Source organism: Heterocephalus glaber, unplaced genomic scaffold, assembly GCF_053883595.1.
Source record: "Heterocephalus glaber isolate CG9 unplaced genomic scaffold, H.glaber_assembly_v1.0 deba00001687, whole genome shotgun sequence".
NCBI classification, from domain to species: Eukaryota; Metazoa; Chordata; class Mammalia; order Rodentia; family Bathyergidae; genus Heterocephalus; species Heterocephalus glaber.
Window position 1 is genome coordinate 10,008,003 of NW_028258412.1, and position 13,653 is coordinate 10,021,655.

At 55.2% G+C, this 13,653-nt stretch overlaps 1 protein-coding gene across 9 annotated transcripts in view; it reads right to left on the reverse strand.

The window, feature by feature from the left end:
- Positions 1-1,020: 1,020 nt before the first annotated feature.
- The window catches only part of Cabin1 (calcineurin binding protein 1), a 146,777-nt gene continuing 134,144 nt past the window's right edge, over positions 1,021-13,653 (reverse strand). For 6 of the 9 annotated variants that reach the window (XM_004843563.3, XM_021257278.2, XM_013071697.3 and 3 more), the window contains 5 exons: positions 12,968-13,042; positions 8,577-8,859; positions 3,234-3,398; positions 1,771-1,997; positions 1,021-1,587 (listed from right to left, as the gene is read on the reverse strand). In XM_004843563.3, coding sequence (XP_004843620.2) covers positions 1,444-1,587; positions 1,771-1,997; positions 3,234-3,398; positions 8,577-8,859; positions 12,968-13,042 — 894 coding nt within the window. In that variant the 3' untranslated portion in view covers positions 1,021-1,443. Of the gene's footprint in view, positions 1,588-1,770; positions 1,998-3,233; positions 3,399-8,576; positions 8,860-9,734; positions 9,856-12,967; positions 13,043-13,653 lie in introns of those variants that run through there. The other 3 variants (XM_004843564.3, XM_004843565.3, XM_021257279.2) reach the window with 3 other exon arrangements.

Here is a 13,653-nt window from a genome sequence, read left to right on the forward strand (position 1 = left end):
AGTGCTCTGACTACAGGCACGTGCCCCTCATTAAATTGCTCGGACAAGTTAGTGGTACATGCCTATAATCCCAGCACTCTGAGAAGCTGAGGCAGGAGGATCACAAGTTGGAGTCAGCTTGGTCAACTTAGTGACTTGTGAGACCTGATTTCAAACAAAGGAGGGGTGGGAGACGGGGGAAATGGCTCAGTGTGAAGGTCCTGAGTTTCATTTCGAATATTGTAAAAAGAAAAAAACCAACAAGCTGCTGAGTGCCACAACTCCTGGGGCTATTACTGTTGTGGGGCGTCTGATGGGAAATGTGGGAATTAAGTCCCCCTCCTTCCATTTTTTCCCCCTAGGACTAGGGACAGAATCTAAGATTTATACTTGCTGGGCAAGTGTCCCTACTGAGCTACATCCCCAGCCCTCTTTATTTTTTAAAATCCCATTTTTTGCTGTCTAGAGATCCTAGCTTTTGCTTTTTTCTCCATTTTTATTTCTTACAGCTGAGAGACTGTGGTCTTAGCATTATTTTTGGTTTGGTGCTAGGGACCAAACTTCATGTTGTCAGGTGAGTGCTGTATCACTGAGATAAATCCCCAATCCCTTTATTTTTTGAGACAAGATCTCACTAAGTGAAAATTGAGCCTTGAACTTGTATCTTTCTGCCTCAGTATCCAGAATGGCTGGAACTCTAGGCATGTGCCACCACTCCTGGCTTCCCTCCCCTTCCTGGTGCCCCTCCCCATTGTCCCACTGGCAGCTGCTCAGCATAGCCTGAGCCCTGCCTCCCTAAAGCATCCCAGCCCCCTGCACTCCAGTGAGTTCTAGGGATGGCCCTGATGCCCTTTTCGGCCCAGCTCCAGCCTTGCCAAAGGGGTATGCCCTGCTCTCCACATATCCCATGCCCCTTGCACCCCAGCCTGCTGATCTCTGGGGTGCCCTCGGGGATGTGAGGTCCAAGAACTCTGGGTACAACAAACCCTTGAGGCAGGCCCCAGGCCCCTCCCAGCCTGGAGTGAGCAAAGAGGCAAAGACCATTGTTTCATCTTTATTAGAAAAGAAACCAAAAAAGGATGTGGAGAAAGACTGGCCCTAGAAGATCCCACCACTGGGACCCAGGCAGAGCCCAGCTCATTCTGGTGTCCAGCTGTGGATGTGGCTGGCTGGGCTGGGTGTGGGCACATTTACAAAGTCAACATTTCATAGAAAAGGATGCCAGGCTTGCTGTGAAGATCGAAACCAATCCATTCTCATGTGTTGAGATGGGCCACCTCCTCTTTCTCCTCTGAGTCCCACCTGGTGGGTGTGGACAGCCCACGTGGGAGGGAGGATGCCAAGAGGCTTCATGGGGAAATGTGCCCCATGTGAGCCTCTGGCCTTGCCCAGGGTCCAGGCTGAAGGGGCATTCTAGGCCTGGCTGGTCCTCCAGGGTGTGGCTGTGGACGCTGCTGGCCCTCCTCAGATGTCCATGTAGTCATCGTCCTCATCCGACTCACTCTCTAGTGAGGACTCCTGACTGGATGTCTCTAGGATCTCCAGGGCTGGCTGGCACAGGCTCTCCTTTCTCACATTGGCAGCCGACTGGGCAGACAGGATGGCCGACTAAAGACAGGGCAAGACCCAGGTCAGGAGTGTGCAGCCCTGCCCCAGGCTTCTTGACTTTAACTTGAACCACCCCCTATTGCCTCAGTAACCCAAGCCCCTGCCCCAGGTCCCCAGGTAACCCAGATTCCCCTCCCCCAGGTTCCCTGTAATTGGTTCCCCTTACATGGTACCCATGTTCACCTTCAGCTTCTGCTTGGTCTCCTCCGAGATGCTGCCTTTGGGGGAGAGCAGGGTCGGGGTGGGCGGTGTAACGGTGATCTCAGGGGGGAACTTGGTGGTGGCTGAGGGGATTACCAGCTTTGGCATGTTGGGCAGGAGGCGGGACTTGGCCCGGCTGGGCTCAACCTTACCCGGATGGCCCTCTGGTGGCTGGGTGCTCCCACTGCTGGGGACCTTGGAGCTGGCAGCTGTGGGGAGAGACCTCAGGGGCTGAGCTTCACTTGAAGCTTCCAGGGACTGCCCGTCTCTCCCCGGCTCATGACTGTTTTCCCTCTGGAAGACAGAGGGATCTAGAGTACCTCCTCCCTGCTGCCACAGATGCTTCTCTTGGTCTGCTGGTCTGAGGCCTGATGGCCAACACATTCAGAATGGTATGCAGGCCCATGCTGGCCCCCAGGCCTCCATCCTGAGCAAGTGCTCAGCTCAGGCCCAAAGGGACTCAACTCTGGCTCTGGGGTATGGGGTGCTGGGGCTGTGACCTCCACCCAGATGTACTGTGTACTCTGGGAGTCCAAGACCTGAGACACAAGGGAGCCTCCCTGAGCCTTCTCAGGGCCCCTCAGGCATTGTGCTTACATGACTTGTATCCATCAAATCACTCCAGGACACACATCCTATATACCACAGATTGGACACTGAGTCCCACAGCCAGACACTCAGCCAGGTATGGTCACTGAGCTGGCCTCAGAGTGCCCACTTTCCTCTCACACTCCAGGGTGAATGAGGGGCTATGTTTGCCCAGAGCGTGGAGGCAGCTGGGGCAGTGGCAGGCTGCAACTCTGGGGTCCAGCAGCCTCCAGGGAGCTGTGCAAGCCGAGTGACCCAGCTGCCCTGGCAGGGCTCCACATTCCTCTGCAGCCATGGCTTTAAAAGGAGTGGGGCTTACTTAAGAGCCCAAGCCCGGTCCCCACTGGCTGGCGCCAGGTCCTGCTGTCCTGAGTGGTCTGTAGGAAGCCTAGCCAGCAGGAGTCCCTGAGGGAGCTGGGTGTGTGGCATGCGGTGGGAACAGGCTAGACAGAGGCTGGGGCGAAACTCTGTCTTGGCTGCCCATGAGGATGTCTCAGTGATGGAGCCCAGGGTCCTTGTTCCATGCCTGCCCCTCTCCTACCCCATCTGGGCTCTGCAGTGAGCTGACAGCCACGAGGCCCACGTGAGATGTCTGCCTCAGCAGAACTCCTCTACGAGTGAAGCCAGAGGTAGAGGAGAGGCTGTGGAGACGCTGACAGTGGACCACACCACACTCCAGCCTGGGCTCTTCCTTTGCTCCTCTGCCCACTCTGCCTTTCCTCCCACCTCATCTCCACTAGGCCTCCCCTGGGCCAGCCCTCCCAGGCCCAGAGCCTCGGCAGGGAAGCCCCCCTTGGCTGCCAGCTGTGAAGCAGCCTCATGGGAGCCAGTACTGGGCCACTCCAGACTGGCCTTACCTTGGCTGCAGGTGGCCTCGGCGCCTGTCTGGGAGGCAGACTCCGCTGGCCAGCAGTGTGGCTCTGCAGGGGGGCCAGCAGAGGCTGTCTTCACCTGCTGACTGCGCAGTGGCTCCTGGGGTGGGAAGCTGGTACCCTCTGCCACTCCTCCTAGCCCTTCTCCCTCTGTGGGGACACAGGCCAGCACAGGTGATGTACTCATCCACCCCATGGGCAAGGCCCATTCATGGCACTTAGGCATCTGTGCCAGGCCCTATGTTCCCAGCTGTGCCTTGGGACATCTGGGAAGGGAATATGGCTGATGTGGGAAGCCTAGGCTAAGACAGTTCTCTGTTTCCATAGGAGTGGGTTGGGGACTAGTAGGTACTCTTCTGGGACAAATGCATAGAGGGGTCAGGCTGATACTTTCAGGAAACTCCTCAGCCTCCAGGTAGACACTGGGTGTGGAGGAGTCTCTGATAGGTCTGGATCTCCCCCACCCCTTGCTGCAGGTGCCGAGTTCCTAAGCTCCAAGAACATCACAACCTCCTACCCTAACCCTAACCCTACAGCCCATCCTCTTCATCCCCAGCCTCTGCTGGGTCACATCCCCACCTGCTAGGTCAGAGCACCATTGCTATGGCCACGTATTCAGCCATTCTTGCTCCCCCAATCTCATCCCTGCATCACCCCAACTAAGCCCATCCCACTAACTTCCTACCCTATCCATAAAAGACCCAGCTCAATAAATGGCTTGAACTCATCATTTGGAGTCACTCCAGGAGGTCTTGCCTGGAACCCCCAAATTCAGACTAGCTGTGTTCATTACTGAGTCGTCACCATTTACCTAACAGTCTCCTTCTGGACAGCTGGACAGCTGACAAAGGAAAGGCCACACCCAAGACTGCAGGGCCCCTGGGCTGGGGTAAAACACCACCATATGGCTGTGAAGGTGGGCTTGCAGGGTGTGTGAGGATGTTTCCTCTCTCCTCTGGCTCACAGGAGAAGCAACCAGAACAGTAGATGGAGCATATGTTGTCATCATGCACTCCTGCCAGGCCAGACCACTCCTACCCTGGCAAGAGGCAGGGGGTGGGTATTGGCCTCAGTTGTGCCAAGAACTAGAGGGCCAGGGATTTAGCTCAGTGGTTTCACCGACTGCTGCGCAAGCGCAAGGACCCGAGTTCGATCCCCGGTACCAAAAAAAAAAACAAAAAGAATTAGATGGGCCCAAGAGGTGATGGCTACATCTGCGGCTGCCAGCCAGGCCATTACTCAGCATCAGTGTTGTGGCTGCCCAGGACTCCACTGGTACCTAGGAGGGCTCCAGCCTGCAGAAGAGGGCTGGGAAGCAGGTGGGCAGGTATTTCATGCCACCAGGACAACTTTCCTGCTCCCAGGGGAGACCCATGGAGTGGCACCAGGTCTGGGGTGGATATCCCCAAGCTTTGTATCTGGGGAGGCCCTGGACTGGCTTAGATCCTCCCTGGTCTCTTAGGACTGGCTCTCTGGCCCCTTCAACTCTGCTTGTGAGTCTTCTCTTCACCCTTCGGTCCTGCTCTGTTCTATCTACCCTAGAAGGCCTTATAGCCTCAGGGAAATGGACCCTCTCTCATTTAGCCCCAGCACTGTCCCAGCAGCTGGAGAGTTAGCTTTACACACAGCCAGGTCCTGGCATGGGGTGGGTGGATACTCAGTGAATAAGGAGATAGATACCGCTGGGAGGAAACCGCACAGGAAGTGCCTGGGCCTCCCTTGGGGAGGAAGTGCCCTGAGCCAGGGTGGGGCACTGAGCGCCCAGAGGGGTGTATCTGCTGTGTGGGGCCATGGCCTGGGCAGGAGGGTGAGCTCTTCATTAGAGTCTGGGAATGCTTGTGGAGGCCACATGGGCATGACAAGCTAAGACCAGATGCTGCCAGCCACCTTCTCCGTGAGGGTTAAGGGGAAGCCTGCCTTAGGGATGGCACCTGTTAGGCTCTCCTGGGTGGCTGCCTTTTTGACTCTCTTGTGTGTACCTTGGGACGTCATTGTGGAGGAATCTGTCCTCAAGTCTGCTCTTTCAAGTGGCTCAGTCCTCACTCAGCCCTGACTCTCAACCTTGTATACCACTGCCACAGCTTTGGCTTCAGGCTGCCATATCCTGTAGTTACACTCTAGTCACTGGATGCTTTTGTGATCAGGCCCTACCACCACTGGGAACAGCAGACCCCGGGCACACTGCCACACTGCCAGGGGAACATGGACCTTACTGAAGGCCAGCTCCTTCCTGCTGATGGCTTTTCCTGCTCTGGAGGCTGCAAGATGTGGCTTGGGGCAACATGCCTGTCCTAGCCTGGCCCTGACACCACCTAGTAACCCACCCCAGCAGGGCTAGCCAATGCTATTTGCCTACTGGCCCCACAGCAGCTCTAAGGCAGGCAGGTGTGGAAGTGGAGGGTGGGCCAGTCAGGGAGTGTGCTAGGTCAGGTGCCAGGGCCTGAGGCAAAGGCCCTCTGCCAGGCCAGTGAGGGCACACATTCTCAGTTGAGGGCTATCCTCACCCAGTCTCATTTAAAAGTTGTATCTTAGGCCGGGGATTTAGCTCAGTGGTTCCACTGCCTGCCCCACAAGTGCAAGGACCCAAGTTCAATTCCTGGGACCAAAGAAGAAAAAAGTTCTATCTTGGTAAAGGTCATTTAATCTAGTTTGGGGGAAGAAAACTGAAAAAGATTAACTCTCCAGACTGAAGAGTGTACAATTGGAAACAGATACTCTTCTTCATATTCAACAGAAGAAAACGGGATGTAAACTGTGGGTCTGGGCCTGTCTGAGGTAGGGCAGGCAAGCAGAGGGACTGAAGGTAGCCAGCCTTCAGGTACCTTGTTGGCCCCAGCTGCTGGATCGCCTTCTGGATTCACACATGGTTGGCAAGTGGCCAAATAGTCAGTCAGCCCTTTTGAGATTAGGTTATAAGAAATGCTGCATTCTAGCTGGTTGTGGTGGTGCAGGCACCTGTAATTGCAGCACTCAGGGGGCTGAGGCAGGAGGACTGCAAGTTCAAGGCCAGCCTGAACTACATAGCAAATCTGAGCTCAGCCTGAGGTACAGAGAAACACCTTGTTTCAAAAAATCAAAGAAGAGAGGGGAGTGGATGCTGCAGCTTCCTTCGTGCTCTATTGGATCTCTGGCTCACCATGATATGAGGACACTTGGCCATCCATGCAGAGGCCCACAGGGAGGAATGGAAGCCTCCAGCCAATATCCATTGAGGGCCTGAGGCTGCCACACATCCCTGAGAAAGCTCAGATGACAAGCTAGCAGCTTGAGTGCAACTGCCTGTGACCCTGAGTAAGGACCACCCTACTAAGTCACTCTTGGATTCTTGGTCCTCAGACACTGCAAGACAATGGGAACAAAGGGCAGGTAGAGGGCAATACACCCTGTCCCAAGGTGGAGGGATGGGAGCTGAGTCCTTGTGGGAGTGAGTAAACCACTGATACCAACTAACTTACTCAGGGTATGGGCTCCCATCACCACTGCACTTTGAAATCTCTACTACCAAATCCACACCAGCACCATGCTGACTTACTGCTAAGTGCTGCTCTAATCCTACTATTCCCCCTTTATACATTCTATGCAGGAAACTGAGGCAGAGAGAGGAAGAGGCCAGGTCACATCACAGTGGAACCACCATCTATCGTTCTTCAACAGCTTTTGTCCTGTGGCCTTCAGAGGCTCCTCTGGGAACAAATGGCCATGGCCAGTGCAATTGTGACTGCCTAGGTTAGAGTGTTCTCACACTTTCAGGATTCTCCAAGGAAAACTGGGGACAGCACCAGATGAAAACCAGCACCTGGGCAGTGTAGCCTGTGGCTGACCAGGGATTCTCGAGTCTGCCCTCCTGCCAGGTACTCCTGCTAGAGTGCACCATTGCTCAGATGGGTCAAGAAATGACACAGCCAAAGCACAGTCACATGGTTGAAAAAAACAGGCCTAGAAGTGACCCTCAGTCACAGGACTGTGACTAGGAGAATAGGCAAGCCTTTAGGAATGACACTCAGACTGTGGGCCAGCACAGGCCCTCAGGCAAGGGCAGAGGCTAGGTCCCTAAAATGGGGGAGAAGCAGGCAAAGGCTTGAAACCATAGGCCAGAGAGGCTAATCCACCCCTAGGTAGTCCCTGGGGGCACAGGGAACACACCAACCAGGCTGGTACGTGCTGGGGATCCACCAACTGGAGAGGTGAGCTATTTAGGGAACGTCTGTGTAATATCTGATACAGGTCTTCAGAGCCTGGCCACAGAACCAACATCCTGAGAATTAACAGGGGAGAGCCCCATGCCTTGGAATGGGCACACCCTCCAGATGAGCCCAAACGGACAGTTACAGCTGCAGAACTAGGGGTATGCCTGTACCAGCGAAGGGGATGGTGCCTTAACCTCTCTCCTACTCACTAGGTTGTGTGCTGCTACTTCAATGCCTCCTGCTCCCAGGAAAGGCTCTGGCCAGCCCTGTCAGTAGGCTGTCCTTCCAGTGGGTCCTGGCTTTTAGAAAGAAGTAGGGCTCCCACTAATGGAGTCAGCCAGGCTTTATACAACCTGTGCCCCATCTGATTTTTCTTTACAAGTCCAGTGACCTGGCCTCTCCCCTCAATCTGGCTGGCTTTCATCTGTCTTGCTCATGGGACTGTGATGGGGCTGGGAAGAACTGGTGCCCAGGGATTACTGAGGCCAGATGCTGGTGGTCCTGCAGTACGCTAGGCTTCCCAAGGAGGCCTTATCTTCCCTAGATCCCCCCTCCCTTTTTTTACCTGACCAAGGCATCTTTCATCATCACCATCATCATCATTTTTGTGATATTAAGGATTGAACTCAGGAATACTGAGCCATGTTACCAACCCTATTTATTTATTCATAGTTTTGCAGTACTGGGGATCAAACTTAAGCTCTTTACTACTGAGCTATATTCCCAGGCCCAGCTCTGCTTTAAGAGGCTGAGGTAGGAGGATCATAAGTTGAAGGCAATTTAGTGAGACCCTGTCTCAAAATAAAAAAGGACTGGGGTATGTGTCGCTCAGTGATAGAAGGCTTGCCTAGCATGGATAAGACCCTAGGTTCAATCCCCAGCACTGTTAAGGGCTGGGGCTGGGGGAGATGGATAGATGCAGGATGAGGCTACCAATGTTGCCAGGGTCTGACAAATGGACCAGCAGCTGCCACCCTCTGAGGCAGGATCACCATGCTGGAGAGTACTTCCCCCCTTCCACCCATATTCTCCATGCAGGGAGCAGGACTTCTTGTCCACTGGCAGTGAGGGCCTGAGCACACCTCTGGCATAGCTGGATATGGGGGCTTCATGCCACCAGGTGGACTGGGATGGGACTCACCTGGGCCCAGAGAGGCCATGCTGGGGGTGGCCTCGGGCCTGGGTGGCCTCGGGGTTCCAGAGTCCTTGGATGGGTCTGGGGTGGAGGCTGATGCTGAGGGAGGACAGCTGATGATAGCCATGGTGGCAGCCAGTGCAGGGCGAGGCTTGGTGTGGGTATCACTGGTCCTCTGCAGAGTATCAGCTGGCACAGGGTCAGGTGCCGTGGGAGCCACAGCTGCAGGAAAGAAGTTCTCTCGGCTGTCCTTGGGGTGCTTGGGGGTGGTGGGTGTGTCCCCTGAAGCCTGTGAACACAGAGGAGAGAAGGAAGGCTGGGGCAGGGCCTCTGAGCCCATGTGGCCCCTGATGTACACCAGCCTAACAGGATACTTCACCTGGACCCAGGGTGCCAACACGCCCTTCAGGGTGTCACTCTGAGCCCCACAGTGCTGCCAATATCAAGAGGCATCCTGCCAGGATGTGGCTGATGCTAGCACACAGCTGGGGACCTAGCATCCCTCTCTGGGGGACATATGGCCTGTGTTGGGAGGAACTCAGGACCTCCAGCTGGTCTCCCTCACTCCAGGGGGCCACTGAAAGAAATATGTCCAGCCATGATTCTAGGTGTAGGGGTCCTGGGGCCAACCTGGGGCCTGCAGGCATGGGTAGTCAATTTTGGAGGGTGAATTCCCAAGGACCACTAGTGGGAATGTCTCGAGTTCAGGACTGCACTCAGCTGCAACCCTAGTCATGGAGATTGATGCTGCCTCTCCCCTCGCCCCATACTTGGCCAATCAGGTCCCTTGAAGCTCGGACACACAGTGCCCCTGCCACAGGCCTAGGGCTCTCAGGTGAGCAGAGCCCTCAGAGGTCCCTGAGAGTCTTCCTTTGCAAATTTCCCTCTAGCACAAGTTATTTGCAGGACCTTTTTTTTCACAGGACCCACTCCTGTGAAAGCCCAGACCTCCTGGGACAGGTGTGAAGACCATGGCACCCAGCAACATGCTTCAAAGAAGGTGAGGCAGGGCACTCTTCACAGCAGAGCTGAGGGAGCTCTGGCCTTCAACCCCCTCCCCAGCACCAGGCCCAGTGAAGTGCCTGAGCCACCCACACCAGGGAAGCAGGACCCTCACCCCCATCCCTGCCAGTGCAGGAGAGTCACATGCCCACTGGTAGGCACCTCAGTGCTTGGGAGGCAGTTGACTTCCACTGATGACCTGTTTCTTCTCATGTCTGTCGGTTGGAAATGCCCTCTGGAGCTGGATGTGGTGGCACATGCCCATAATCCAGCACTCGGGAGGCTGAGGCAGAAGGATTGCAGTGAGTCTGAGGCCAGCCTGGACTACATAGTGAGTTTAAGGCCAGCCTAAACTACATAGTGTGTCAGAAAGAAAGACAGAAAGACAGACAGACAGACAGAAAAACAGAAACAAAGAAAAAGAAAAGGAAAGAAGGAAAAGAAGAAAGGGACAAAAAAGGAAGAGAGAAAAAGAGAGAGAGAAAAGAAAAGGAAGAAAGGAAGAAAGGGAGGGAGGAAGGGAGGGAGGGAGGGAGGGAGGGAGGAAGGAGGGAGGGAGGGAGAGAGAGAGAGAAAGAAAGAGAAAGAAAGAGAAAAAAAGAAAGAGAGAGAGAGAGAGGGAGGGAGGAAGAAAGATAGATGCCCTGCCCAGCTCCATGTGGCCATGTTGTGGGTGTCTGGGATAAGTCCCAGACTGGTGCTATGGGCAGCAGTCTGCAGGGAGGGCAGGGCGGGAGGACAAGCCTGGCTCTCAGGTTCTGGTAGCCCACAAAGGTACTGATGGTGTTGCAGCAGTCCAGTGGCATGGGCAGACATGTGGGGGAAGGTGAGTGCTGTGTCTGTCCTCAGTTGGGAGTAGAGGCTAACTGCACTGAGCCTCTAATGATGTCCAGCACACCCTCTAGGTGTGCGCACATCTGCCATGGCAACTGGGACGTGTGGAGAGCAAAACAGATGCTTCCTGAGGGGCAAGGCAAGTGATTTGGAGGGCCACAGCTTCCTCCTACCTGGTGCTGGTCAGAAGTGGGTCCAGGATATTTGTAACTGTCCCACCTGCCTACCCCACGGTGGGATGGCCCTGGAGGGGACCTTGAGACAGCATCCTGTGTTTCCCACCCCCAGGAGGGGGGAAGGCCCAGGCTGGCCTTGAATTCATGGCAACCCTCCTGCCTCAGCCTCTTGAGTGTTGGGATTACAGACTTACAGGCACATGGCTCCATGCCTGGCTTCCCTTAGGAGTAGGGAGCAAAATGCACCAGCATTGGGAGAGATGGGGAGGCAGGAAATGGCTTCCTGAGACTAGGCTTGAGGGAGATGGGAGCTAGAGTAGAGCAGCCAGTCATCAGCAGCGTCGCTCCAGGTCTGGGGTGGAAGTCACGGGCCAGTTATGTAGTGAGAGGATCTGAGGCAATATCAGGGGCATCCCCACCCCACTGGGGTCTAGGTAATGGGTCAGAATATCAACAGGAAGGGAGTTCAGATCCATCAAGCTGGCTCTCCTACACATGGGCTCTGTACTCCAAGAGGGGACCACTGGGGCATGGCCTGCATTTCCCAGTAGCAAGCAACCTAAAAGGACCCCAGTTCCCTAGTGCTGGCCACCCCCACCATCCAGCCCGTCTTTCAAGGGTCCTTGACAAGAAGTTCTGGCAGTCCACCCCTCAGAGCTCCCATATGTGTGTACTCTGGCAGCTGGTGGGCCCCTTTGGCTTTGGGGTTCTCAGCTAAGAAATGAGACTATACTCTGCCTTGGCTCTTGCCAGTTCAACATAAGTAATGGGAAGAAGTGTGAGTGTGGGGTTCCCATGTGGGTCAGAAACAGGCTTCTTTCCTGAGCAGTCACTGCTCACATCCACCTGGCATACTGGGCTGGTGGAGGTGGCAGGATAGGGCCCCAACAGGTCCTAGAGAGGCTGTGGCCACGGTGCTGAGCACTTCGGCTACTGAGGCAATAAAAAAGTGGTGAGGGCCGCTGGCAGGTTGGGTTATTTCCTACCAAGGACTCTGGCCCTCAGCTGTAGGGCTGGGGCCACCTGCTCCCTCAGTGACCCCTGCCTGGCCTACCACCTGTTTGGTCAAAGGGGAAACCCAGGGCTTCCTCAGAGCAAGGACCTGGACAGGGGCGATAACTGATGCCCCATTCCACTGACATGAAGCCCAGCTGGAACCCCAGGGTGGCTACATGCCAGCTGCTGGTACTCCTGGGATGAGGCAGGCCAAGGCTGTCAAGTTGCCAGTTGGGACAAAAGGCTGCACCTGCTCAAATGACAAGCCACAGCTCTCAGACCTGTAGGTTCTCAAAGTTGTCAGGCTTCCCTGACAATCCTCCCACTGTGTTCGGATCTCACCCCTTTTACTTCGGTCACCAGGACCATTCCTGGTGGTCACATCCTGTTCACTAGCCTTCCGTTGGGCTGGGGCTTTCCCATAAAAGCCCAACTCCTTACTCTCCTTTTGCTCAAGCCTTTCACAGTCCCATCATTTCTCAAAAACAGCCCTGGTCCCTGAGTCCTCATAACTGGTGGGCCCCCATCCTGGCTGGCCTGGCCCTGGCCTGCCCCTGGGCTCTTTGAACACTCTTTCTTGGACACCACCCTATCCTGTCCCAAACCTCCCCCCTACACCTGTGGTCCTGCTGAGGTGCTTGGCTCTGCCTGTGTCTTCTTCCGGCCTCAGGTCCATACTAACTGCTTCAGGGGCACCTACACTAGGGATCCTCACACTCAGAGGTCTGGACTCAACTGTCCCTTCAGGAAGGGGCCCCTCTGACCTCTCTGCATCCTTAGCATTTCCCTTGTGAGAGTCTCGGACTCAACAGAACCCAATTTCAACCCTGCCTGGTTGCCCTCTCCCAGGTGCTTCCCAGAAAGGGCCTCACCCTCATCTCTACCCTTGCCACCTCCTCCCTGACATCCTGACATGCCAATCCACCCTCTCACCATCTCTGCAGCCCTGTCCTCTCCCTTGCCTAATAAACACAAAACTCCCACCACCCTGTTAGACTAAACCCCCAAACCCCACCACTACATGCCTCCTTCCAGTGGGCTCCTGCACAGGCTGCATCTCTACCTTCTGTCCCCTCCCACTTTGCTCTTAATCAACCCGACTCTAACCATCACTTTCTCTACCTTTGTCCCAAACAGAAGGACCTTTTCAGGTGAGGTCAATGGGCTAGGGGCCATCTCCTGGTCTATGGACCAGGGAGCCAAGGCAAGGAGACCCCTCAGGTCACATATTCACATGTCAAGAGCTGGAATCTGGGCCCTCTCAAGGACGCCCCCCACTAGCCCAAGGTTCAGCCACCTCATGTTCCTCTCTCTCCTTGGCCACCACTGACCACAGGAACTACTCAACGCTTGACCTGCAGCCTGGGCCTACGTGTAGGTCAGGCTTACCTGTCTCTGGGCAGCAGCTCCAAGGTGGACTTGACAGAACTTCACAGCCTGCTCCAATGCAGCCTCCTCATCTACCTGAGAAAGAAGATGACCAAGGTCAGAAGGCCTGAGTGCTTAGCCTCCTCCCTGTCTGAGCCCTGTGCCTCAGACAGCACAAATCAGCCTATGGTGAGGTCCCCAATCCTGTAAAGAGCACTCCCCACTATTGACTGTATCCAGGTCCTCCTGGCTCTCCTGTTGGCAGGTGCACATCTGTCTCCTAGGTGGGACTGCCAGCCAAGGCGACCTAGTCACCCTTCTGGCCACAAGTTAATTTCTGTGGCAAGTTATTTGTGTCCTTAAGAGCTCAGGCTGGCAAGGGGGAACTTAGACCCCCAACCAAGCCTTCAAATTCAGCTGAAGCCTGTCTGCTTCTAGGTATCTTCTGGCAGGGGCAGTCTTCTGGGCTTGAGCCTGTCCCTCAGGTGGGTAGGATGGAGGGCTGTGATCTGAGTGGGAATCTAAGATCTGGGTGGTAGGCAGACCTAGGCTGTGCCAAACATCCTGGGGCCCAAGACACGGGGAGGTCAGAACGAGACTGGGGAGTTGTGGGGGTTCCCCTAGACAAGCAGCAGGTAGGGCTTAAGGGTGACAGCTATCCACTGCCAACCAAGGTCAGGGGAGCAGGCAAGGCAGGGAAAGGGTCC